General features: G+C 32.5%; 1 protein-coding gene across 4 annotated transcripts in view; it reads left to right on the forward strand.

Annotated features, from left to right (window-relative positions):
• The window catches only part of Cask (peripheral plasma membrane protein CASK), a 192,181-nt gene that overhangs the window by 72,879 nt on the left and 93,738 nt on the right, over positions 1–25,564 (forward strand). The window contains exon 1 of one of the 4 annotated variants that reach the window (XM_083092115.1): positions 110–1,417. The exons of the other annotated variants lie outside the window; for them this stretch is intronic. Coding sequence (XP_082948241.1) covers positions 629–1,417 — 789 coding nt within the window. The 5' untranslated portion in view covers positions 110–628. Of the gene's footprint in view, positions 1–109; positions 1,418–25,564 lie in introns of those variants that run through there. 4 annotated transcript variants of the gene reach the window in all.

Genomic DNA, 25,564 nt, shown 5'->3' on the forward strand with positions numbered 1-25,564 from the left:
TGGGAGGGATGACTAGGTGGCGGGTGGGTGGCCGTCGAGGATAGTGGGTCGGTTGGTTGGTTTGCGTGGAGGGACTGCGCGGCAGTCGAGGCTGCGAGGCTCAGTGTTGGGGAGCGCGGCATCGCGATGCGTCGATTTTCCATCGCTGCCGCACTCGCACACGGCTTTTTCCGTCGTTCCAACTTTTCGTTCATTCGCGACATCACTGGATAGTCGACATTTCACTTTTGTTACGCGCTCCTTGATTTCTTTTCTCACGTTCGTCTCACTTATTTTGCTCGTGTAAGCGTCTCTCGGCCTCGTTCTCTCTCTTCTCTCGCGTCTGTCTCGTTCTCGGATTATCTCCGCGTGTCCTTCCTCGGTCGTGTTTCTTTCCTACGTCTGTATATCACACGAATCGCGATCCGCTTCTCTTCTGTGCTCGTTCTCGTTCGCGCCCCGCAAGGCGTACAATGTGACGCGTCGTGACGCGTCAGCGACAGCGCGGATCAACCCTCGCGAGTGATAGTGCGCGACGACGCGGCGGCGACGGTGACAGTCAGTCCGTCACGTCGGCTAAGAACGGATCATGGCACCGGACAGGGCCATGTGGTTACGAGATCCGTGAGTACGGCGCCTCGCGACGGCGATGGATCATCCGTATGCGGGCGGTTGGGTGCCTCAAGGTCACGGCGGCGGAGGCGGAGGCGGCGGCGGCGGAGGCGGTGGAACGGCAACGGTACCACGATGCTGGGAGAGGCCATGCCGATCGACCGATCCTTCACCGATGCGGCCCTTCGAGCACGGCATGCGCTCGACCGAAACGATGAGATCGATGGAGTCGATGAGATCGATCGATTCCATCATACGTCAGCCGCCGCCTGATCCGATGCGCGCATCCGTCGAGCATCATCAGTCCATGAGACCAATGGAAGGAATGAGCAGATCGATGGAGCAAATTCGTACGGAACAGCCGCGATCGGTCGTTGATCATTCAGTCGCTTCATCCTCGATATCGCCGGGTGCCATGGGAAGCGGCATGGATCGTCGTGTGATGCGCGCGATCGAGCATCCCTGCCGGTTGAAGGATCACGCCAGTTACGTACACGATCACTTTGGGAGGCCTCACGAGCACGGCTGTCGTTCTGTCGAGCATGTATCGCGGCTGCTGGAGCATCGGCAGCACGAAGCGCAACACTCTGGTCGGCCACCGATCGAGCATCCAGCCGTACGACCGCCCATGAACTATTCCTGCAGATCTCTCGATCACGCCCCTGGACGTCCTATGCCGATGGACTGTGTGATTTTTGGACCGCACACCCATCCGCCACCCAGACTGCCCGCGGAGAGCCCATTTCGCCTCAATTGCCCTGTGCATAGTCCGTTCCGATTCAGATTCCCAAACGGCGCCGGCACCGACTATCATTCGCACTCGCAGGTAAAGCGCATTTGCACATCCACAACATGTCGTCTATTGTCCGAGGGAGATGAGAGAGATAATATTGTTCGTTGCTTCTCCCTCGAGGGTTGCGCGATTTATTCCGCATATTTAAACGGACCGATAGACGTAGATGTTATAATCCTCAGGATCCACGTGCGGCTGCATAATGAACAGAGACGGCGCTATCGATAAATTTAATAACAATTTCTCTCTAAAGAGCACGTAGTACATCTGTGAGAGAAAATAAGTAAGCACAGTGTATCATCATTCAGTGATTTTTTGTAAATTGTTCAGTATCATCATTCAGTGATTTTTTGTAAATTGTTGCTTAATAATGATAGGGAACAAATTAATATACAGTAGAGAGAGAAAGTATGAAATAGATAATTTATTGAATTTAGTATATTTATATATATAGCATTATATTATATGTGGAACATCAATCTCGGAGTTATGGCTTTGATTTTAGATATGAATTATCTTAGAATACAGATATTACAATCGATAACTAATTCTGGAATTCAAGATAAGAATTCCATGCTTATTCTTAACGTTACACTTTAAATTAAAACTTAAAGAATACGTATTTATCCACAAATATGAAAACCTACATTTACAAATAAACAAATGCATTTTATAAGATTATATTTTGCATATATATTACACATATAAATTACCTTATATAAAATCATGAAAATCTTTTCCGGTTCGATACTCAATCACAATATATTCACCATTAAAGTTACCGTGTCACAAAGTTTCAGGTAAATCTACTTAGTTCATTGTTAATCTAAGTTTACAAAACGTCTCGAAAACACGAATCCTTTAGCTAAAGCTTAATGCGAGGATTTATGCTTAATACTGAAAGCGGATGCACCCTAATTCCTTAAATAATCGAAATCATATGATTTTCCGAAATTAAATAGTTCATCTTTGATAACATAACTTTGATACGAAATATTTTCTTTAAATTAAGCGCGTATTGAACAATCGTGATCTCGGTATCTCTCTCATATATTTTTAAATTTTGTGAGACTTGCTGCTAACAAAAAACGTAACCAACAATTGGATTCATTTGTGCATACGAATGATAACGAGAGAACGCGAAGAATCCAGTCCTATATTTTATCCTGATGTCGTAATATACTGGTGATGGCTATCGCGCGTGAACCTAATTCCATTATACATGACAACCGGAAATTTGTTCCCGCATTATCGCGCTGGTCCTTCCGCTAAAATTTTACGTAAAAGTATACCTGCGTATCACAGTGTTTATTTCATAAGAAAAATGCATTGTGCTTGACTACTATTGGATCATACAAAGTACGTAGTCGCATTTAGATCGAGATTGTGGTTTGTAATGCACACGTGCACATATTGCATTCACAGAAAATAGTGGAAATCTACACAGATATATCTATTTGAAAAACCAGTATGTTTAATATATACTAGAAAATTAATGTCGCTGATATATGCTACGTACTGGATATATCGAGCAGATATTTTTTAAAATTGTACAAGATAAAAGAAAATCGCCCGTAATCTTCTAAATTAAATTTCTCGACGTATCTTTCGGTATTTATGAGCTAATTGGAAGAGTCTCACATACATAAGACAAGTAGAGAGAGAGAGAGAAATATTAATTTCATTGTTCTGGAATATTGCAATGGAGAATGAATAGAGTCCAAATATGTAGTTTCCGTTTTTGTAATTTCCGAGTTTTGTATGAATGAATGAAAGCTCGCTCAGATTTCTTCCGCTTTTATAGGTAAACGTGATTGTTATATTTTACTAAAAATCTAGTGCTTGATATCTCTGTGCTTGATGGAGAAACTTGTGACATAATATTTCTGTTTCCATTGTATTTGGACCTTTTCATTGAAATTTGAAATGTGATAGTACATATATTCACTCATTAATGAGTGAGCGAAAGCTCATTATCTATGGAGGAGTAATACGGGATCAGTTGTATTGTGTCTTGTGTAGAAGATGGATAATAGCAGGTCGATGTAGGTTCATATCTCTGAGCTATTCCTTTGATAAATTTGTAAATCAGGTTACCACGTAGTAGTGGCAATCGCATCTGCAAATCGCAGCTGCGAGTACGACCGCAAACACGGTTAGTTAAACCGGTCGAAGGATATGGATCCTGAATTACATTTCATGTCACGTTGCAATATTCGAAATGGTTTAGAACACAATGTGTGAGCTTCCTTCAGTGGGCACTGCTCTGTGTTGAAGTATATGTATTTGGGCATGTGTTAATATCAGATTGAAATTGCTACGTGTATCTTCCATACTTTACAAATAAAATATCTGCAATATTATATATAATTTTATATATATACATATATATATATATATATATAATATTTAATATCATCTCATTATATTGTATATATAGGATTTGTTTAAAATATATTCTCTTGCAAATGTATTCTTATTTAGCTTGTTTGGCTAATTCAATAATTTTTTTAAATAATTGTATCAACAGTTAGTAATTATTTTTAAATTACGAATAATTGAAGATTTCTATAGAATTTTCTCGCGAAAAGCAATTAATTCTTTGATAAATTATGAGATATGAAAAAATAGAAAAATTAAAAATCTTTACAACATATAAAAGTGTACGAAAAAATATATTTTACCGGAGAATAATATATATATTTGTATATATTAATAATTTTAATTATAAATTATAAATAACTAATAATATTTTATCTAACCCGCGTTATTATATATATTATATTATTATAAAATGCTAATTTTCTCCAAAATAACTTTTTTCGTAATTTTTATCAATTGTAACTTCCGCCCTTCGCAATTGTGTATATGTACGTGTATCATCAATTTATTTAATTAAACAATAATTCTTCATTATTTGCAATTTGAACGAAGTTAGACAGTGACACTATTTCGATCCTCTCTTATATCTCCTACAAAAGCGATATTTACATTTAGATTAATATTGTTATTATATTCATTATTTTGTAATTTATAACGTAATTATTTTTAGATTCTTAATATCATCTATTCCATTAAAGACCTGTGCTTCATCTACGTTGCGCTCAACTTTTAAATACACAAATTACGACAATTTATGACAAATTCTCTAGCATCGTACTTTAACCAAATGAGATACGTCAGGAATTTCCAGGACATGGAACGGCATGAAAATTTCTCAAGCTCTATGGTGAGACGGGAAAAGGGAACTAGAGAATCCTTTAGTCTCGCGGATTGTACGAGCGTTGCCTGACGGCATCGTAATCGTGAGAAACCCAATTTATCAAGCCTTCCCCCGACCATCAAGCATACTCTGCACCGCGTTTCGCCGTTTTTCTTTATGCCATTCCTCCCGCTTTTCCAAGTCTGGTCGACGGAGACACCGACAACTGTCGTCGCCCTGTCTGGAACTTTTACAATGTCGCGGTTTACGTGCCTCCTGTACCAAAAACGGCGATCCCAGGCAGAGTTGACTTTTCCCTCGTCTGGTGCGACAGTTATTATCGTCGTGTGTTTCTCTTTCATCACCCTTTCTCTCGTGACACAGATAGAGCATGACATTTCGGGAACGCATATTTCACGGAATTATTACGCGGCGGCGATCGTCGTATCAATGGATAATATCGAACAACGATTTAAATCCGCGATCATTTTGAGCGCATACCATCGCCGTGAATGTTTCGCGATAATGTTTCACGTTCCAATTTCACTGATATGACGGGGGGTCATTGCACTATTTATCGCCACCATTTATTTGATCTCTGCAGGTGTATACTGTTGTGATAAATACGGAAAAGCAGGATGCGTCGTATAAAGCAGGTTAATCTCTAGTTTGACACTTTTATTTTTCAGCACAAACGCGCGCTTGTTACGCTGCATCATTGTTTTCAATGTACTTCACTTGCGTAATCAAAATAGAGTGTTTTTAGCTGACACAATTTGCTTGATACAATTGCGTCTAAAGTTAAACAAAAGTTACGTAAAAAGATATGCACATATATATGAAGACACATCTTTATCTATCACAATCATTATTTTAAACTAGAGCAGATTGCATATTTAAAGAAATTTTGAAATTTTATTTATTTAGATTCTTCCACCGATATTTTATTTTGATTTATTGTTATAAAAAGGATTATATTATGGAAAATTAGATTTCAATGATAATAAGGTAAAGTACATAAGAAGGATATAAGACTTACTAAAAGCGACCTATCAGGAGATTGTTGCTTGATTTACGAGCAGGTACACTCGCAACATTCCATTTCATTTATCTTACTTGTAGTATGTTTCCTTTATGACTGGCCGTTTCACACTTTAGCATAATTTATTCAAAAAGAAAAGAAAAATCAAACATATAAAACACATCTACGTAACATACTTTTTGCAAATTATATACTTTATAATATTATTCTTAATAATTTTATAAAAATGACATACAAATTTTGACAAGATTTGTTAATGAACGAAGTAAATATTTTCGTGAAATATTCGCGATGGATGTTGGATATAGTTTACTTTTGTATATTGTAGTACTTTTTTTGGTTGTCTTTTTGAGATGCTTTGATCGATGACCGACTTTCATTTATGTAAACATTCGTCGTTACTCTCGGGTATACTTTGCTAGTGTCACAAAGAAATCTTTGGCCGTATTGTACGCTGGAACGTTCTCGCATTATTCTTCAAATATATTCGGGATCACTTTAAATATGTATCGTGTGCTCCATCCATGAAAACTTGCAAGGATTCGCAAGCATAAGATGACGTTTTCAGTAAAGCGTGAAACGAAAATCTTCGCAATTTCACCTGCGAATTTCCTTGACGCATATAGCCAAAAGTATCAACTTTTAAACATTACTTGCCGATGTTTCGATAATGTTTCTCTGCTTCCGAAACTTTTCTCTTCTCGTCGTAATAGTAAGATAAGAAGACATGGTCTGTCCGTATATTCAATCTCCTGCGCTAAAAACTTCACGCATTGAAATTCCGAACGGTCATTTCGAAAACGGAAATGTATACGGAATGTATGATACTGACGGAATGTATGATACTGATGATCGACTTCGAAAAATAGAAAGAGGATGGGAAATTTTATTTGATATATGTTATATAAATCCAAATTTTTCACAATTAAAAATTTATAACCAATTATTGAATGCAATTTCTTGCAAATTCACATAAATAAATAAAGTATTATATTTGGAGCAATTAAGATGTAATATAAAACTATTTAAGATATATTTTCTGAGTTACGCTTAGCAAATTATTTTATTCACAAACTCGCGTAAGGTTTACAATATATAATATATAGCATGTTTATGTTACATTCCTTTATACATTTAACGATTGTACTTCTGAAACGATAATATTTCCTTGTTTCTTCGCAAATAAATAAATACAGTGAAAATATGTGATATGTATCAAGAAAGAATTTTTTCTTTATTTTCTTTATATATATATATATACATATATAAACGTGTATATATAATTTTGAGAAGCTGTATTATTATACAAGGCATATATTACTATACAATGCATATATATACACTTTATGGAACATATATAATTCTTCAACGGAATAACAGCATTTAAATGATTTTTTTTTCTGAAAATTTAGTTCTTTCTATTTCGTGACTGTTTGTAATGACTGTTTGTTCTGACATTCTGAATTATGCGTAAGAATATGGACAAAATTTATTGAGACTTTTCTAGATGTTTATTTTATTCTTAAACAGGTCGTTATATCAGAGTTATCGAAAAGTCCCGTTTATTGAAAAGTTTTTTCATTGAGAATGGAGAACTTACTTGTCACAACACTTTTTTTTCCGACACAATATTATGTATATCATATTTTACATTTAACATTGCACACGTAATTAAAAGATGCTGAAAATTTATAGATTTACTATTATTGTAAATCTATTACTAAAAATGTATTTAACTTCTTAATGTTTTACACGTATATAATGCGATGTTAGTTACATACCAATTTATTTAAACTGATTACTTAACTAACATACATATGTTGGATAATCACTTTTCGGACGTATTCCGCCCACTCTTGCTAGATTGTAATCTCGTTCATTATGTAAACGCACACTACGGCACGAAAGGATTGGACAAAGTTAGTAAACGTGGTAAGGTCAATGAGGTTCTACCTTTTCCTTCTATCTCACTTTCTCGTTATGGCACTAACAAGTGGAACACCTATTTCCAGTCGGGTACCGAGGGTAGCAATTAAGCACTTTGCCTTCGTCCATCGTTTTCCCTTGAGGACTAATTATTGTCTAAACGGACTAACTGTTTCCGCACACACCGGACGATGTTCCATCGAACAATAGAATATCCTTCGAAGTTCGATGCAGCTCACAAGGTTCGTTCTACCGAAAGATTGTTTACGGCATGGTATGAGAGGACCGGTACGGGAGGAATTTTAGATGGTAATTTAGTTTCCGTCTCTTCCTCCATTTGTTACGGCACTGTGTACGCATGAATGATCGTTCTCAGATAAACGCACCCTTGTCCACGTCCGCTATTTTACGTAAAGTATTTTCGCCATTTTCCGGCAAAAGATTTATACTTTTCACAATCTTCAACTCATGTTTCTACGGTACATTTGAAACTGTATTATATCTCATATTTAGTTTGTCTATATAATAGAAATATAATATGAGCAAAGGATAAAGATTATTTTTGTAACAAACAAATGTATCCATAAATAATGTTCACGATATCAAAAAATAATCTTGATAATTTCTCTCAATTTATAATTTATCTTGTTTTCAAGAGATATGAGACTATATTCAGAGATATTCTTCAATTATATAAATCGTAGAATATATTAAATTGGAAAATGAACAATTTTATTTTTCTCTGAATTTGAAAAATAAGTAGATCTATAAACACTCATACATATTTTTATGTATATTGTGGTTTCTACAGTAAACAATAATCAAAAATTCAACTCTAAAAAATTTATTTCGGAGATTTTACTCAAAAAAGAGAGAAGAACAAGAAATTCATCATTAAAATGATTCTTAATCGTTATAATGGCATAATAAATACATATTTAAAAAATCAAATAAATATTGGAAAAATAAAAGTCAAAAGAAGAAATCAATATTTAAATATTAAGAAAGCTGTATAATTCAAGATTGCTATTATTGCAATTTTGTTGTTATGGAGATGATATAACGTTTAGCGATGATATAACGATTTACATATTCCGACAGGATATTCTCAGTAGGAGACTCTATTAGATTTTCCAAAGAGATAAAAATCTGATAATATATATGTGCATGTATAATAATTTCGGAATCATCTTTGTAAATCGTGGGGGAGGGGTGAAGCGTCGGGTATAAGTATCGTTATATTTCTACAGTGTGACGTAAGTTGCAATGCTCGATGCAACTGTGCACAATTATGGTGATTTCCACCGCGTACTTCCCTTCTATTTCTACTGTAACCGCCCCTCGAGAATGCACAATCTGGTTAATGCGTCCGCCGCATCGGTGGTCTCGTTTATCAGAAATCCTAAACCCGTATTTCCATAATCAATATATATCTTAAATGATGTTCTTTTATGCGACGTATTCTATATCGTAAGCGCTGGATAAAAAGCTACGTCGTGAAAATCAATTTAACGGCGTCTGCGAAAAATATGAATGTCGTGATCGATAATTCCGTAAGTCAAAGCATTAGGGATGCAAATGGCAGTTCTTATAGAAACTTTGGTTTTATATCCCTCTTTTACTTCCATTCTCTTCATTGTGAAGGACTGTTTTCAGTTAACTTTTCATACCGTACTTTAGTTCATTTAGCTTTTGCGCATGTGAAAGATTTATGAAAGAATATATTTTTTTAGAAACTATATGTGTATAAAGTGTTAGTCATATCTATTTAAAAAATCAAATAAATATTGGAAAAATAAAAGCCAAGAGAAGAAATTAATATTTAAATGTAGTTAAGAAAGCTGTATAATTCAACAAGATTGCTTTCATTGCAATTTTGTTGTTATGGAGATGATATAACGTTTAGCGATGATATAACGATTTACATATTCCGACAGGATATTTTCAATAGGAGACTCTATTATATTTTCCAAAGAGATAAAAATCTGATAATATATGTAAATTAAAGTGCTTAATGCAAGTAACTAAAAATGTCTTAGGTATTTGGATAAAAAGTATAAAAAAATATCTATTTATAAGCCCGTTGCAATTATGAATGCATTTTAGAAGAATGAGTATCGCATAGACATAACTTTCGATGCCTCAAGAGCCCACGCTATATTTGACTTGTATGACATTTCAGAAATCATAGATTTATGTGCATAGATAATCAAACAAATAATTTACATATGTTAAAATATTATTATGCTGGTGGAAACATGAAATTTATATTTCTACAGTTATATATCGTGGTACACACGTGAATGACGACGCGTTTTCTATTCGCGACAATGGAGAAAAGCAGCCTTCGCGTTTATAACGCAGTGATATAACATTGTGAAACCACGCGATGACGCGTTCCATAGGCCTTATAATGCCGATAACTCGCACGTAACTACAATAACAAGCGTGTTCATCTTAATCGCAAACGAACAAAGCGACGTTATTTCATTCAAAGACTTGACGCATCTTGAAAATTCAGATAAATTATGCCATCGTAGTCGTATTAAAAAATTATCGTCATCTAATAGAGAACAAGTATATACCATAAAAGTATATTCCTAACAAATTTTATGCAAATTTTCATCATCTTTGGTAGTCGGCACACTGTGAGAAGTGAAAACGTGATGTAAATGATTCCTATAGTACCGTAGATGGTCTCCACTTTTAGATTGAAAGGGTTGCAATGCGCGCAACCATTTCAATTCTCAGACGGATATCTCGGCGGTGATGCGACGCGACGCTTTTCATTTCCTGTGCAAGATTTATGACGCCACCTAGATACATAAATCTCGCATCTTGCACGCAAATTCGCCGCTTGTCCGGCGTGGTCGCGCGTCTTTAGCATTTTAAATAATGCGGCCGGAACAATTTGACTGTGGCGATCAGTAGGAAATCGATGATGGTAACGAGGATCATTCATTATTCAAAACATGGGTGGCTGTTGTTGATTTACTAGTCTCTTCGCGGTCGCCTTCAATAGAATACATTAGCATCATACAGAGCGAAGGTGGATCCTCTCAACTCACTTGATTCCATTGTGCATATATATTTCGCATCATCTCTTCTTTTCTCTTTTCCGTTATTTCGCCCTTTTACGTTAAAGAGAATGGATCTAACCGTAAATTATCACGTGAAAAGCTTGTAAGTATAGTGAAACTGTTTGCCTTTTTACAATTTCATCGACTATTACTTTGCAATTTCCGCTGTGATACCTTGGAGTCTCGTTGCTTTTCGATAAATATTTAATCGTGTATATTGGACTGAATAGGTCGTCTGGTTACTTGCCTTTGTAACGTCAAGAGGCGTGGCACGAAGTTCGCAATGAATACGTGTGCTAAGATGTAAAGAATTTCAGTTTCAATTTATATATACGTTAAGCCTTAGATTAGCACGCTTTAATTACATGAAATTTCACATAAATAATATATCGGTATCGATGATTTCATAAATAATATCGATGTAATATACTTATGCAAAAGATTTTATTCTTGATTGATGCAATGTAACATATTTATAAAAAACAACTCTTTCTTATTTTTTTTAATTATAATATATTAAATTTCGTAAAATTTGCAGTATCGCGTTAGACGAGAAAGATAAAAAGTTTGAAAGATAAAATTAAAAATTCTATTTTTTTACATCAAAAGTTATACTCTCCCTTTTTAATGTATCAATTTTTTACTTAATGTTTCTTTTGCATCCGTAATAAGAATGGCGTGCAAATTAAACTTGTTTCCTTTGAGATTTATTTTATCATTAATTTACTCAATTTATTGAACAGATTGTGCGTGATAATTCAAATCAAGTTTTTTGTACACAAATATTTGATTTTTTAATCTCTGTTCGTCGCCAAATGATTAATCGATATCAGGGATAGTCATTATTAGCCTTGGGAATCATTAATGATATAGATGTCATTACAGACGTTAACCGATATTGAATACGGCTTAATCGATGGGAATGGATGATGTTAATAGATATGACGTTCTCTATGATATATATATTGATTTTATATGCCGATTTCATTTTGAAAAACAAATTGTGATATATCTATAAATAATTGAATTTTCTAAACAAACAGCTGATACAAATTAGCAATTCCTCGTTAATATTCGATTCTTAGACCTATAATCTTAGACATATACATTCAAACTGACTCGTGCATTTAAATTCTCGATATACGTAACGGATAACTCTATATAAAATTCTATTTGAAACATCAAAATCAGATTTTAATTCTCATCATGTATAAAAAAATCACGCATGCGTGCAAATGCATGTGCATCGTTATATGTTTATAAGAATAAAACAATATATATATACATGGTGTGTGCGCGTGTGTGTATTATTTAATTCGGCAACATTTGAAATTGACATACATGTATGAAACAACTTTAAAAAATTTGATAAATTTGTGTCCTTTGTGGTAATTATTAAACAATTATCACTTTAAATTTATTCGAAATGCGTAAACAAATTATAAATTCTTTTTCCGGGAATCTATAATTTTCTTCTCCCATATCTATTCTAATTAAATAATTAAATTATTTAATTAGAACAAGTAGAAAAAGAATTATAAGTTTTCGGGATTTTGAAAGGATATGAAGTGTTCGCGCTAGCGTCAAGTGTCTGGGAGAAATTAATTAGGAAAGCGTCACTGATAGATGGAGATGGCTAGGTTAATGACAATGATATGTCTCTTTAAAAATAGGATCTTTTCGCGTTTATTTTTCCTCAATAGATTTCACATTTCTTCTAAGGAGATTTATCTTTGAAAATGTCAATTTATCTTGGTGCTTTTTTTTTTAATTTGCATTATATAGGAAAGCTAATCAGCTTTCTTATATAATGCAATTATATTAATATATATTACTGGCAACTATAAACTATACATTTAAAGATATATTTTGAGTATTATATATAATTTCAAACTGCAAAACATACACATATTTTTTTTCTTTCTCTCTTTATATTATTATATTATCAAAATTGCAAGATTAAAATCAAATTTAAAATCGATGTAAACCTATTATAGTTTTTAAACATTCAATAATATATAAAGAAAAGAATTTTCATTGAATATTAATTCGTTACTAGTTTTGAGAATTATAATATTTTACATACATCATTTTTTTCCTCTATTTTTTCATGATAAACGTTTTGATTATCATACCGTATTTTATAATTCCATTAGAACATCATATACTTAAAATACGCGCCTTCGGTATACCGCAGTCGAAGGTAAATTATTCGACAGAAATTTCAACCGACTCGACGGCTATAGTTGCTTCTCGTTCTAATTAAAATACTCGGGATTAACGAGATTCCGGAAGATTAAGCAAAGTGCAAGGACACGCCAGAATCTTCTCGTTTGCGCAGAACTGGCGGTCGTACAATATCATTGTCCTTGAAAAGGCTCCCGGCCTCTTCGTTGAAGGCTTGAAGGTACAATACTCACATTGGACACGATGCAATTAAACTCGCGCGCAGCTCAGGTGCACCGTTGTGTGCATATTTCACAGACGGCATGTATGTTTGTTTCCCCGGGCATGGCGAAATGCGTGGCGCATATGTATAATTCAGGCAATCGAAGTCTAGCGTCGACCATGTAATCGATTGAGCAGCGCGTATTATTCTCGTTAATTGCTTAAAATGGTAAGACCGAAGATGTTGTATTGTTTCTTTATCGGCGCAGGCCGTTGACGAAATTGACAGAAAATCGTTAATCATGACATACTGGAATGCTGCTCGATAACGAAATGGCATTCCTCGAAATTAATAAAGTTCGACATTGAGCTCGTTGGTATTAACCCAGATACGGCGAGACGTGCCGCATTTCGGCAGCTTGCAACATTGAATTTTGGAATAGTCAGCAGTCTAGTTATAATTTGCAGTAAATTGCAATAAGACTAGTAGCATAAGTACAACTGATTAGATTTTCTTGTTAATAAAGAAGATCGCAATCTGAAAATAAAATATTTTAATGAAAGATTGATGAAAGAAATTATAAATTCTTAATAGAAATGTTATAAGAAAATCCAATATTCTGAATTTGATTATAAAATGATGTCACATGTGCAATAAATTGTATATTGTAATAAGAATATATAATTTTCGACAAAATGGATGAGGCTCTAGGACCTTTTTATTTCTTTTGGTGAGATAAATAAGCTTCCATATAAAAAGATATCGATTTTTCAATATGCCGCAATATAAAAAGAAATTACGTTTTAATACTAAAAAATAGAGTGCATGTTATTTTTAGATTTTATCGAAAAAATAAGGGTTTTTATCTACACTTTGACATTACTTGAAGACTTATAAGATAAGAACTTATGAGCTTAATTTTCCTACATGAATATATCGAATTTTCAGACTATGTGGTATCTCTTATTGTGCTTCATATTTTTTAAATCGACTTAACCAATTTTTAATGCATAGCATTTCGAAATAACGTTGATTTTTTTGAAAGGATATTTAGCAGTGATTTTAATCAGAGAAATTATATCCTTAATAATTATATCCTTAAAAAGTAAAAGTGTATCAATAAAATTGTTGTATGCAATATCATACATATGTAATATGCTATTTAGACTCGAGAAAGTCAAAATTATTGTTAGCAACTCATTACAGTCGAGAGAATTTGAGATTGTATTGTTCTCTTAGAATTCTGTAGATATTTGCTTCAATACATTCGATGAATTCTAGAGTAGCCATCTCCTGTTTCCTGAAGTTAGGAAACTATAAATTTATTTCCAAGACGAAATAATTCTATTGAAATTGCGAATGTTTTCCAGTATTAAATAAGTTTAAAAAAGCATTCATCATTAAAATATTTGTCTTTAAGTGTCATATTTTTGTTGCGCTATTTGAGAAGATATAAATCTTTCTCTCAGCGAACGAAACTTTCCCAAAGAACATATAAATTTTTCATATTTTCAGAGAAAAAACTATTGTACTATAGTTAATGTAAAATATTAGCTGATATAAAATATTGCTTAAAAAATATCTAATGTTTTTCACTCTTTCCTTTGATCAATATTTTTGCTTGTATCTGTTCCATATATTCTTTACATTTATTCTCAATATTTACATATGAACAAATTAGAAAATTATAATCAAATCATATTGATATTTTCAGAGTGATTTAGTTTTTTGTTTACACTGAATTTTCTATTTGCAGTAATTATATATGCCATAATTTTGTGTGGAGCAAAAGAGAAAAATTTTTATTTATCGCGAAAAAGACACCCTGAAAAAAATAATTAGACTTAAAAACTAAATGTCTGTAAATAAATAACGAGTAATCTAATAGTAATTTACATTAATTTTGGACTTTATTATGCGTGCCGTAATGAGTGATTGCGATATACTGCGATACGTTTCACTAACCATTTGCAGTATGTAGTCTGTGCGCGCCCTGCCCATGAATACATATGCTGGTATGCGATGCAGATAAGATGATAGTTGCATAACTCTCCAATGGTCGCACAATTCTCCGAGATCGGATAGTGCATAATTTGGTAATCTTGTGCCTCATGTCTATCTCGTGTCAAGACAATCTTGGTAACATCAAAGCTCCATTAGAAAGCTTAATAATCTGATTTGGATTAACAATTCGATTTCAGACTTAAATTTTGATCTTTCTGCATAGTTTATTTTACACAACTTAGAGTCTAGATGATTTCACAGAGCAATTAAATTACCGCGTACACATTGCTCACACTTACACACGATGATAAATGGAAGACGAGTTGCAGCCACATATATATATTTATTTTACAAATTTTCTTTAAGAATAAAGTTTACTTTAAGAAGACGTAATGTGTGATCAAAGATATTCAAGGACGCAATTTATAATTAAAAAGTGACAACGACGTGCATTCGCGCTATCGTGTCGGAAATTAATTTCATCCGCCTGAAACTTTAGGGACACAAATTTCACGTACCTGAGAATATCAAATTTCGGAGTTAAATAAAATTTTATATAGCTTATAATATTATGGGCGCGCGGATAGCTATCATAATTTCGCGACCACAGCCACCATTAAACATTTTAAATTTACAAGCATGTATATAAAATATAATTGAAATATTTTCTACGTAGTATTTTCTGTACAATACTGTAGTATTTTCTGCTCTCTCATGTAGCAAAAATTTATTAGACTTGAGATAATTTTATGATATACACAACTTTATACAGCAATAAAAATTCAAATATCATCAAATTTTATGACCTATATATTACGTTGAAAATTTTATAAAAAGATAGCAAATTAAAAAAAATCTATCTAATTTTATAAGATCTAAATAAGACATTTTTTTTATAAATTAGTATCATCTTTGATTATCATCTGTTTATATAACGAAATATAAATAATTGTGAATATTTAAAAAAAGATTACCTCTTTATCTACTAAATTTTGATTAAAAAAAAACTTAAATTACTTTTAAAAACTTAAATTATTTTGTCAATTTGACAATTTCTATTTTTTAATTGATAATTTTTAGTCTTTTTTGGTGAACTTCAAAACTTCACTAAGCATATACTCCAAAACTGATAACCGAAAACAGTTCAAATAGTAGATTCAATTTGTGGAATGAGATTAGGACGGTTTCGTTGGAAAGTGTCACGTGCCTCCCACGCTTGGATTAGTAATGTGTGGTATGGATTGATGGCAAATTCTACGTACATCGCAATATCCGTGAGGTCGTATCGTTTCGGGAATTGCGTGGGCAGTTTCCTTTGTACTTTAAATCCAAATTTCCAACACAATTGAGTAATTGTTTTCTCTTCTCATGATAACAAAGTTATTCTCACGAGGAGGCATCGAGAATCATATTATTTCAAAAGTTTAATCTAAAATATCGTCAACTTGATAAAATAATATAAGTAACTGTTAATATATACAATAATATAATTTGTTGCAACACTGTCGTTTTTTTTATTATTAAAAGATTAGAAATATTTAGAGATCTTATATATGTTAATAAAAAATAAAAACAAATATCATGTATGTTAATGAAAAATAATAATAAATAACAGCATTCCTAATATAAGAATAAATAATTTTGGAAGTTGTTCCCATAAATGGTCTATTTTATTCTTTTTTTTATTATTACTATTATGGATGGAAAATCATGAAAATTTAGTACATTATTTTTGTAATAAAATTGTAAAAAAAATATTCTCTTAATTCTAGTATTATTGAACGCTTACGATTACTCGACAACAATTTTGAAAATCTAAAAGTGCCATTGCATATTTTAGTTTATGTTTATTAGAATATTTTTAGTTTATGTTTATCACACAGGATATTTTTAGTTACTATAATCGCTGATAATTTTACAAAATTACTGCATTATATAAAGCTTAGCTAGAATTTTAAAAATGACCTACCGAGTAAATTAAAAAGAAATATTACTTGCTCGCTCGTCCTACTTTCGCGTGACATGGTTTTGGCATTGTGACATATGGGAAATTGGGAAAATTGTCTAAAACACATGAGACGAGAGACTCGATTCGTACGTGCTAAAAATTGAGAAAACTTCAATCTTCTTTATAATTATATATCCGTAAAAGAAGCAAAATCAGTAAAAAACATAATTAAAAAACATAATTAATATTTTAATGTTAACATCTCAAGGAATAATAATCATGAAGGATTAATAATCACGAAGTTATTTAGTACCAAAATTTATGCATTATATTAAGAAAGCAAAGCATAAAATATATAAACATACGCACAAATAACAGATTTTTTTTTTAATTAAATATTAGGTGAACAGAAAATGCAGAGATTAAAATTTAATGTCAATTTGAAAAAAATTTAATTGATACTTAATTACAAAAGAATTTGTATTTTTCATAGGTTGTTTTTAAATTATTATAAATGGTTCAAGATATTATTGAGAATATTTTAATATATTCCTCAATTGTTTTATTTTTTTGTGACATTTTGATGTTTAAATATAAGCAAGATCATTTTCTTCCGAACAGATTTTTATATTTATTTCTACAATTTAAATCATATGATAGTCTTCAGTATGTAAATAAATCACTAAATAAATCACTTTTGTGCTATCATCATATGAAGCAGCGTCATGAAGGCGAATTGTGCAAGTGGCATCGTTGTGAAATGCGGGGAAGATGCAGGGGATGAGGAGGTATGGAGAATGGGGTGAATGGTGTGTTGGTATTGCGGGGCTTAGGTGCTGGCTACACCGCAATATGTATGTCTTTATAATCCCTCGGCTTATAGAGAGAGAAAGAGGGAAGGATGCTGCGACGCTGTCGTCTGGAACGGACATGAAAGGGATGTACTGGAGTACTTTGCCGCGCAGTATCGGTCGTGGTTACGACGCTTGGCACAACGATACGTAAACCACGAAATTGCTCGGATTGCGACTCGGATCCGGTCGCAGAAAGTCTGCAAGTTTCGATTTTCTTCGCCCTCTCGTAGCCTTAGATTTATCTATCAACCAGAAAGGCGCGCGATGGCGAGTGACGCTTCCGATAGAGACACGCGCAATGTACGTTTTTTTGTTTCTACAATATATTGGAAAGCGCGACGGGGATATTTTCCTCTCTGCTGGGCGTGGTCTGCGAGAACAGAGAAGGATTAGCCGACAATCTTCTCGATACGACTAACTGTCGAAGTATCGTCGATATAAGCCGGACATGACTGTGTGCACGAAAAATGGCTCGTGAAAATAAAAGGGTAGAAAAGCAAATTGAGAAAAATGTCAGCTGACAAGCGGGCATAAGTAGGTTTTATATTTATTACTACATTTATTTGATCTTTTTTCTCTCTGCAAAATATGATTTTGCATTATTATACACATAGATACAGAAATGTGAATGAATTATTTTCAAAACGTATTCTTCATAATATTTCTCTTTTATAGATATCGATATAATCTCCGAACGTTTCGCATACGTGGAAATATTAGTAACTTTTATATCGGAACTGCATTGTTCAATATTTTTTGTGCAGATTTATTTTTATGTCAAATTCGCGCAGAGCACAATCATTGACATTTACACATCGTGAATGTGTAGGGATGCAATTAAAATGACCCTCATGTTTCCGGAATTCTCATGATAACGTACACATGTATGTATAAACGTGATACGCATGTATCAGCTGATTTATCCTTCATTGATAAATCGATAAAGTGCGTTGACTTTGTGCAACGAATAACTTGTTTGATATTTGCGCCACATTTTTTGGCAAGCGTTGCGGGGTGCTTTTCTTTCTCCTGTGTTTTTCTCAAACATGGATCAGCGAAACGATAACTTTGAAAAACTAATCCGTTGATGTTCATATGCTGACACGAAATACGTTGTCACTCAGTGGATGACTGTAATATCTGTGGTTGTTTTATTTGAATACGTTCACTCTAGTTTTCTGTCACTCTGGTTTTTTGGCACGTATGCGAGCTGGAAAAATGCACTCGTTATTCTATCTGATGGAACAATTCTACCAAATTGTAAATTTTATCTGCACGATTTGATTATTGTACTAAAATATAAAATAAATGTGGGCAGTATATAGAAAAACTTTTAATTATATTTCGAAAATGTAATTATTAAAAGATATTTTCATGTTTTGTATTATTTTTATGCTTAATTTAATATGATAGAAATAATAGAAATTTAATTTATTTTATCAATTGTTTATTGCAATCAATTGTTTACTGCAACTATAGAATAAAATGAAGGGTGTGCTTTTTGAAGTGCATTATTTTGTAAATATAATTATCATATAAATAAAACGCTGCAAGACATCAGAAGAAAAAAGCTATTGCTTTTTAGTTTAAAAAATAAACATTCCATTATGTTAGAAAAAGTCATATAAACAAAAAGTAGCTCCAATATATATCACACATTTATGATTATTTATTAAAATAACTTTATGATATATAACTCACGAATGATTTATTACTTTCGTATAATGTTTATTTTAATGCCATTGAATTTATATATATAACATACATATTATTTTATATATATGTTAGATATTATATATATTAATTACGTATAACATACATATGAAAGAAGAACCAGAAAGATTAATAATTAAAAAAGTATAGCGAACCGTATTATCTAAAAGTGGAATATTTAACCTTTTTTAGCTTCATCTTATAGCTTAATTATCCATACACACACGCACATATGCCACTTTATTTTATTCATTAACCTTCCAATTACAGACCTGTACATGCCAATGAGATTCAGTAACTTAGGCAAAATTTCTTTTTGCATAATGGCAATAGGCAGATCACTATCGTTAATTGATGTAATTATTTGTTAGTGGTTGGCAATTATTGTGTAACACGTGATCTGGTCAGAGTGTTCAACGATCGAGCATGACCAACGTCCAGGATGACCACAGTCAACCCGCTCTCTCGACCCTGACGACCAACCAGATATTCGGTCAGCGCATTCCCTAATACCATCCCATGGAAAATTGAATTGTTCGAATCGTCAACGGTCGACTGAGTAAAGCCATCAGTGTAGAGAACTGACCTTCGGCCAACGAGGCGTTAGCGCCGGACGATACTTCAATGACCAAAGTTAATTTACGTTGCGCTTCTAAATAAATCGCTCGAGGCAAAACTTGTCTGCCAATGTATCAATATATAATCACGTCTTATGAGAAAACTTGCAGTTTTGAAAAGAAACTGTAAAATACAACACCCCTACATTACTTTCCCTTCATCGTTTTGTCAAAGTCATAACCGCAGAATTTTGTTAATCTTGATTTAATTACTTGACTTGATTATAATATACGTCCAGTTCATTTTTCTTTTATATCCATAAGGCAAACCTAGCTAGAGTAACTTAATTAATCGCAGTAGAGACTGCATAATATCTGCACCGTACGCTAACGTACATAATTGATCTTAATGAAACTTGTATCAAGCGTATTTTTTTGAGAATTAGCGTATCACTAAGCAGATAATTATAATTTAACATTACGTGTTATGTACATTAATTGATATATCTATTAAGGGGATTCTTTTTATTTTTAAAAATTATAATTCTCTACTATTCCGTTTCTTATATTTAAAAAAAAATATGCTAACGAACAGGATATATTTATAATGTTATTATAAATTAAAATATTATTTAAATATCATTATTTCATCGAATCTTTTTCCATGGTCGGTTTAAATTTTTAATAAATTAATTAGGAATTAGTGATGAATTTTTTTAACTACATTTATTTCGAATTATATTCATGTCCATATTTAATATTCTTAGCTATTTAATTTAATTTATCGTTATATTAAAATAATGAAAAAAATGTGTAATATTTATTATATTATTATATTACACATATTAAATATTTATTACATGCTCGCATTTCAAATAATAATTTGCCAATTTTATAAAATATACTTGAGGTTTCAAATTGTAATATATATATAATAATCGCTACTTATACATATTTGAAGACTATTGATTTGTTTGTAAATCGCAACTATAATGAGAAATTATATTTCATTCTTATATATACCATCCTTTCTTACTCAAAATTCCATATAATTAAAACCCATCACATGGGAGGAAGTTGATGAAATAGTTCAGTAAAGGGATCGAGAAAGCAGACAATGAGGTCTTGCCTGCTGGCGCAATTAATATGTATCAAGGATCTAAATCCGTCTACTTGCATCAGATCCAGACCCTCTTTCGTCGAGAACATTACCTGACGATAAAAACCGCGCAGGAAATGTTTTATACGTTTTGCCCCGTGAATCTCTGCCGCGAGAGGCAAATCTCGTAAGGTACAGTCGAGAAACGAATTTGTTATGCCGGATGTTGGCGCATCTCCTTTGGTGAAAGCAATGCGCAGAGAGGAGCGGAAAAGCGGTGACCTATAATACCCTGAAAGAAAAGGATGTAATAAATTCGGCGCTTGTGGTGGCGAAAGATATGCGGACGTACACATGGCGAATGTTATCCGTTTCGAAACGAAATAACCCGCGGTTGCATGCAGATAGGGAAGGTCGTAAAAAAAACACGCATTTATTCTGCCTTCTCGTCTCTCCTCGTCTCTTGTATTATGCGATCTTTCCTTTTTCCATTTGGTCCCAGGTGTTTTCCCGCACCTCATTTACAGCCCTACTTTCTCTCTGTTTCTCTCTCTCTTTCTTTCTCTTTCTCTTTTTATTTATTAGTTTTACTCTATGCCTTCCTGAGGAATTTGCGATTTGATGCTTCATGCTGATTCAGTGGTTGCATATCGGCGCACGATTTTTATCTTGTTTCCACTTCGAAAATTGAGTTGAGTATGCGAGCCCTGGTGCACTAAAGCGTAATATGACATTCTAAAAATCTCTCTTGGGTGTAGTTTGCAGGAAGTTGTGTGTCATTTCGAATACACTCGCGGCTTTTGGGCAGATTAATCGATGTACCTTCCATTTTTTTTGAACGATTTAATTCTTTAGCAACGGCTACGAGAATTTAATTTTTATTATTTCGTGAGCCCCTAAAGCAATGTGGTCAGCATATTTATCATTGTATAATTTCTTGTTTTATCTTTAATATGAAAATATAGAAAAGAATAATTATTTCTAATCTTGTATATTTATAATAGCAACAGTAGAATAAAGAAAATTCCAACGCTTTTATTTCAACGTTTATATACGTCAACGTTAAAAATTTTTATATGGAAAAAATAACGTAACACTTCAATGTGTTAAATATTACTCTAACTCTTGAACTAAATTTAAAGATTAATGCATAAAGTTTCTCATTATTTTTATAGATTTTTATATATTCATCTGTTTTTATAAGCTTGTTGTCAAAAATATAAAATTTATTATTTAAAGGCATCATTTATTATTTAAAAGTATCATCACTAGATTTTTGAAAAGCATTTAATGAAACTATAAATGATATATATAAAGATATAATATACTTATGATTTCGAAAAACTTCTCTGCTGCACAGAATTCATATAAAGAAAATTCTCCGTATTGTTCATACTCTATCTACTAGAGATATATTGTCCTGTGTGTCTGCTTTATATGTCGAATTACTTCAACGATCTGGAAAAATGAAATATAGTCTTTTAGCAAATACAGTTAGGCGCCGAGAGATTTAAGAATGCTGTTGTCCCCGACGACTTATGTTTTTTATTTGTTGACTGATGCTACTTTTAAGATATACTATGCGGTACCAGAGAATTGTTATCTCTATTTTATTTAATTTTTTTAACTCATAATGTACAAATTATTCATAGCTATTGTTTATACGCATTTTTTAACTTTTTTCTTTTAAGAATTTCATCTGTTGTAATTGTATTTAATCTCTTACTATTTATATTAATCTCGGCAATGTTCAAGATTAGATATTATTAATGTTGTTGGTCGTAATATTCTTCATATCATACCAAGAAGAAAGAAAATCTCCACGATACGACGTTTTAAGCGCCGCAAAGTTTTTTATTTCATCCTGGGTAGTTTCCACGTACCGATATACGGCAATCCCGTTTTTTCTCAGCGACTGCGAGGATTACACGAGCCGCTTCATAACTCCGGCTATGATATATCGCGGCCGGCAACTTCTCCGTTGGCAATATTAATCGGCCATGAATATTATATCTGGCGGCGTCGATTCACCGCGTGGTCGCGCATTGCGGTGGTATTTTTATGCTGTTTTTCACCGATCCGTGAAAAACAAGTGGTCTCGGCGTGAGTCCAAGTGATCTCGGAAAGAGGAAGTACGTGAATTTAACATATAACTCTCTCGCAGTCAGAATGACCTCCCTGTTAAATTGAATTAAAGTCGGCCACCTGAGCACTCAAAACTTTGCGATCTACCTCATGGATGTACGACGGACGCACGAGATTCTGATCCTTAAATCCTTCTACCTGATCGTAGAACCTATCTTGCCGGGAATTTCTCTAGCAATAGAGTTATTTCTCTAATAGTAACTCTGGAGTTACACGAAGTCGATTACAGGGATTCAATATCCTCGAGCGCGATATAAGGGCGATTAGTTAGATCCTCTAACTGGATAAGATCATCTCAATTCTTTGTTGCCATGACACGCGTTTAAATTAATATCAAATTCTTTTCAAGATTATCGAAATATGCAAAATTTATTACTCTGAATGTTAGTTGTTTATCGCGAAATCATTGCATATATGTACATCATTGTGTGTATAGAGATGTAGATGTGTATTTATGATTTCTATATAGTTATTTTCATGAATTTAATTGGGTTGAATTAGCTTAAGTGCACTGAATTAACAGAATGTACATTTCTGTCCCGCATTTAATGAGTTTTATAGAAATAATGCAGATACAAAATTCCATGCGCATTATATTTATTATAAATGAACCTCTTCAAACATCATAAAACGACATAATTCCATTTAGTTAATTACATATAGCAGTGATTAAATTACGTCATTGAATTCATTTCATTAATAATTCATTTATTTATTAATATATTATTGTATATAATGTATTATTTGTGTACATTATTTTGAATATTTATTTTTATTTATATGAATATATATATATATATATATATATATATATATATATGTGTGTGTGTGTGTGTATATATAGATTTATATTAAATATATTTTATGCGATGCATTTGAAAGAAAATAACTAATTCTTATCGTAATATGCTTAAATGATTTGATATAAATCGATAAATGAGCTTATAATGTAACATATTGTGTGCAGAGATAAGTTTCTGAAGACATGCATCTTCTACGATACGTTAGAAAGCAAAGAAAGAAATGAACTTCTAAAAATTCTACCATGCATTCAAAAGCAAAAGAAGATAATAACGAAAATTCTACTATATGTTCAAAAGCAAAAGAAAATAATAAAGATTGAAAAAAATATACGGGTAACAAACTCATTAAACTCGTCAAACAAGATCCTTTATTTTATAAAAAAAATTAGCTGTTACATAGTATCTCTCAGATCAAACTTTTGTGTCGTATTCAAAGCGTGAGAGTAAATAAAACTTATTACTTAAAGCGAGACCCTTATACATAGGGGCCCGATCCATATTGACGAAGTTACTTAAAACTTTTGTTAAATATTTTGAAAATTTGCCTACACTTTTCTCTCACCTTTCTTTGAGAAATATTGTGAGAAAATATTGTGAAAAATATAACACTATAAATACAAAATTCTTTATAAAATTTTTTATAAAATTATTTTGTGTTTATATTAAATTATTTAATTAATTGTTTTAATTGTTTTTAATATAAACATTATATATATTTTATAATTTAATAGTATTCACTAATAAAATCAGATGTTTAAATTTATTATCTATTGTATTTATCTTTTAAATTTTATATATGTTAAGTATATAAATCACATTTTTGTATTTTTTCAAAAAGGTAGAGTTGTACATTTGGTTAAAATTTTTATTCTGATACATATTTCTAGTTCTAACAAAATAACTAGAGAAAAAAACAAAATCATAAACATGTAGATATATACAAAATTGATATATACTATTGTTTTAATAGGATGAATAGAAATCTTAAAAACATTAATTTTCAATTATATTTCTATGTTATTTATTTTCACTTACAATAAATATTTACTGCTACAACCATATTTATTACATCGCACCATGCATTTTCTTAGTTATAAAGAAAAATGTGATAAACACATTGGACATATATATATAAAGAGTCAGGTAACGGCGATAAGTATAGTAGTATCGCTGACATAACTCCTGGGAATTTTTCTATCCTCTTGAGGGATAGTATCGGTAGGCTACAACATCCTTTACGATTATATTCTTAATGGTCTTGTCTCGTTTCGAAGGAAAGAGAAATGGCACGGGCAATCATTTTCCGATGTGGACCAGAAAGTAGTTGGGAGTTATCGCTCTGAGTCTAATTTATTTATTTTACAGCGCGCTCTAAGATAGCATAATAACCCGATCGTAACAATGATTATTACTGCGCG

The sequence above is a fragment of the Camponotus vicinus genome, unplaced genomic scaffold, assembly GCF_025532165.1.
Source record: "Camponotus vicinus isolate PSW18456_S1 unplaced genomic scaffold, iyCamVici1.0 SCAF_2, whole genome shotgun sequence".
Taxonomy (NCBI): Eukaryota; Metazoa; Arthropoda; class Insecta; order Hymenoptera; family Formicidae; genus Camponotus; species Camponotus vicinus.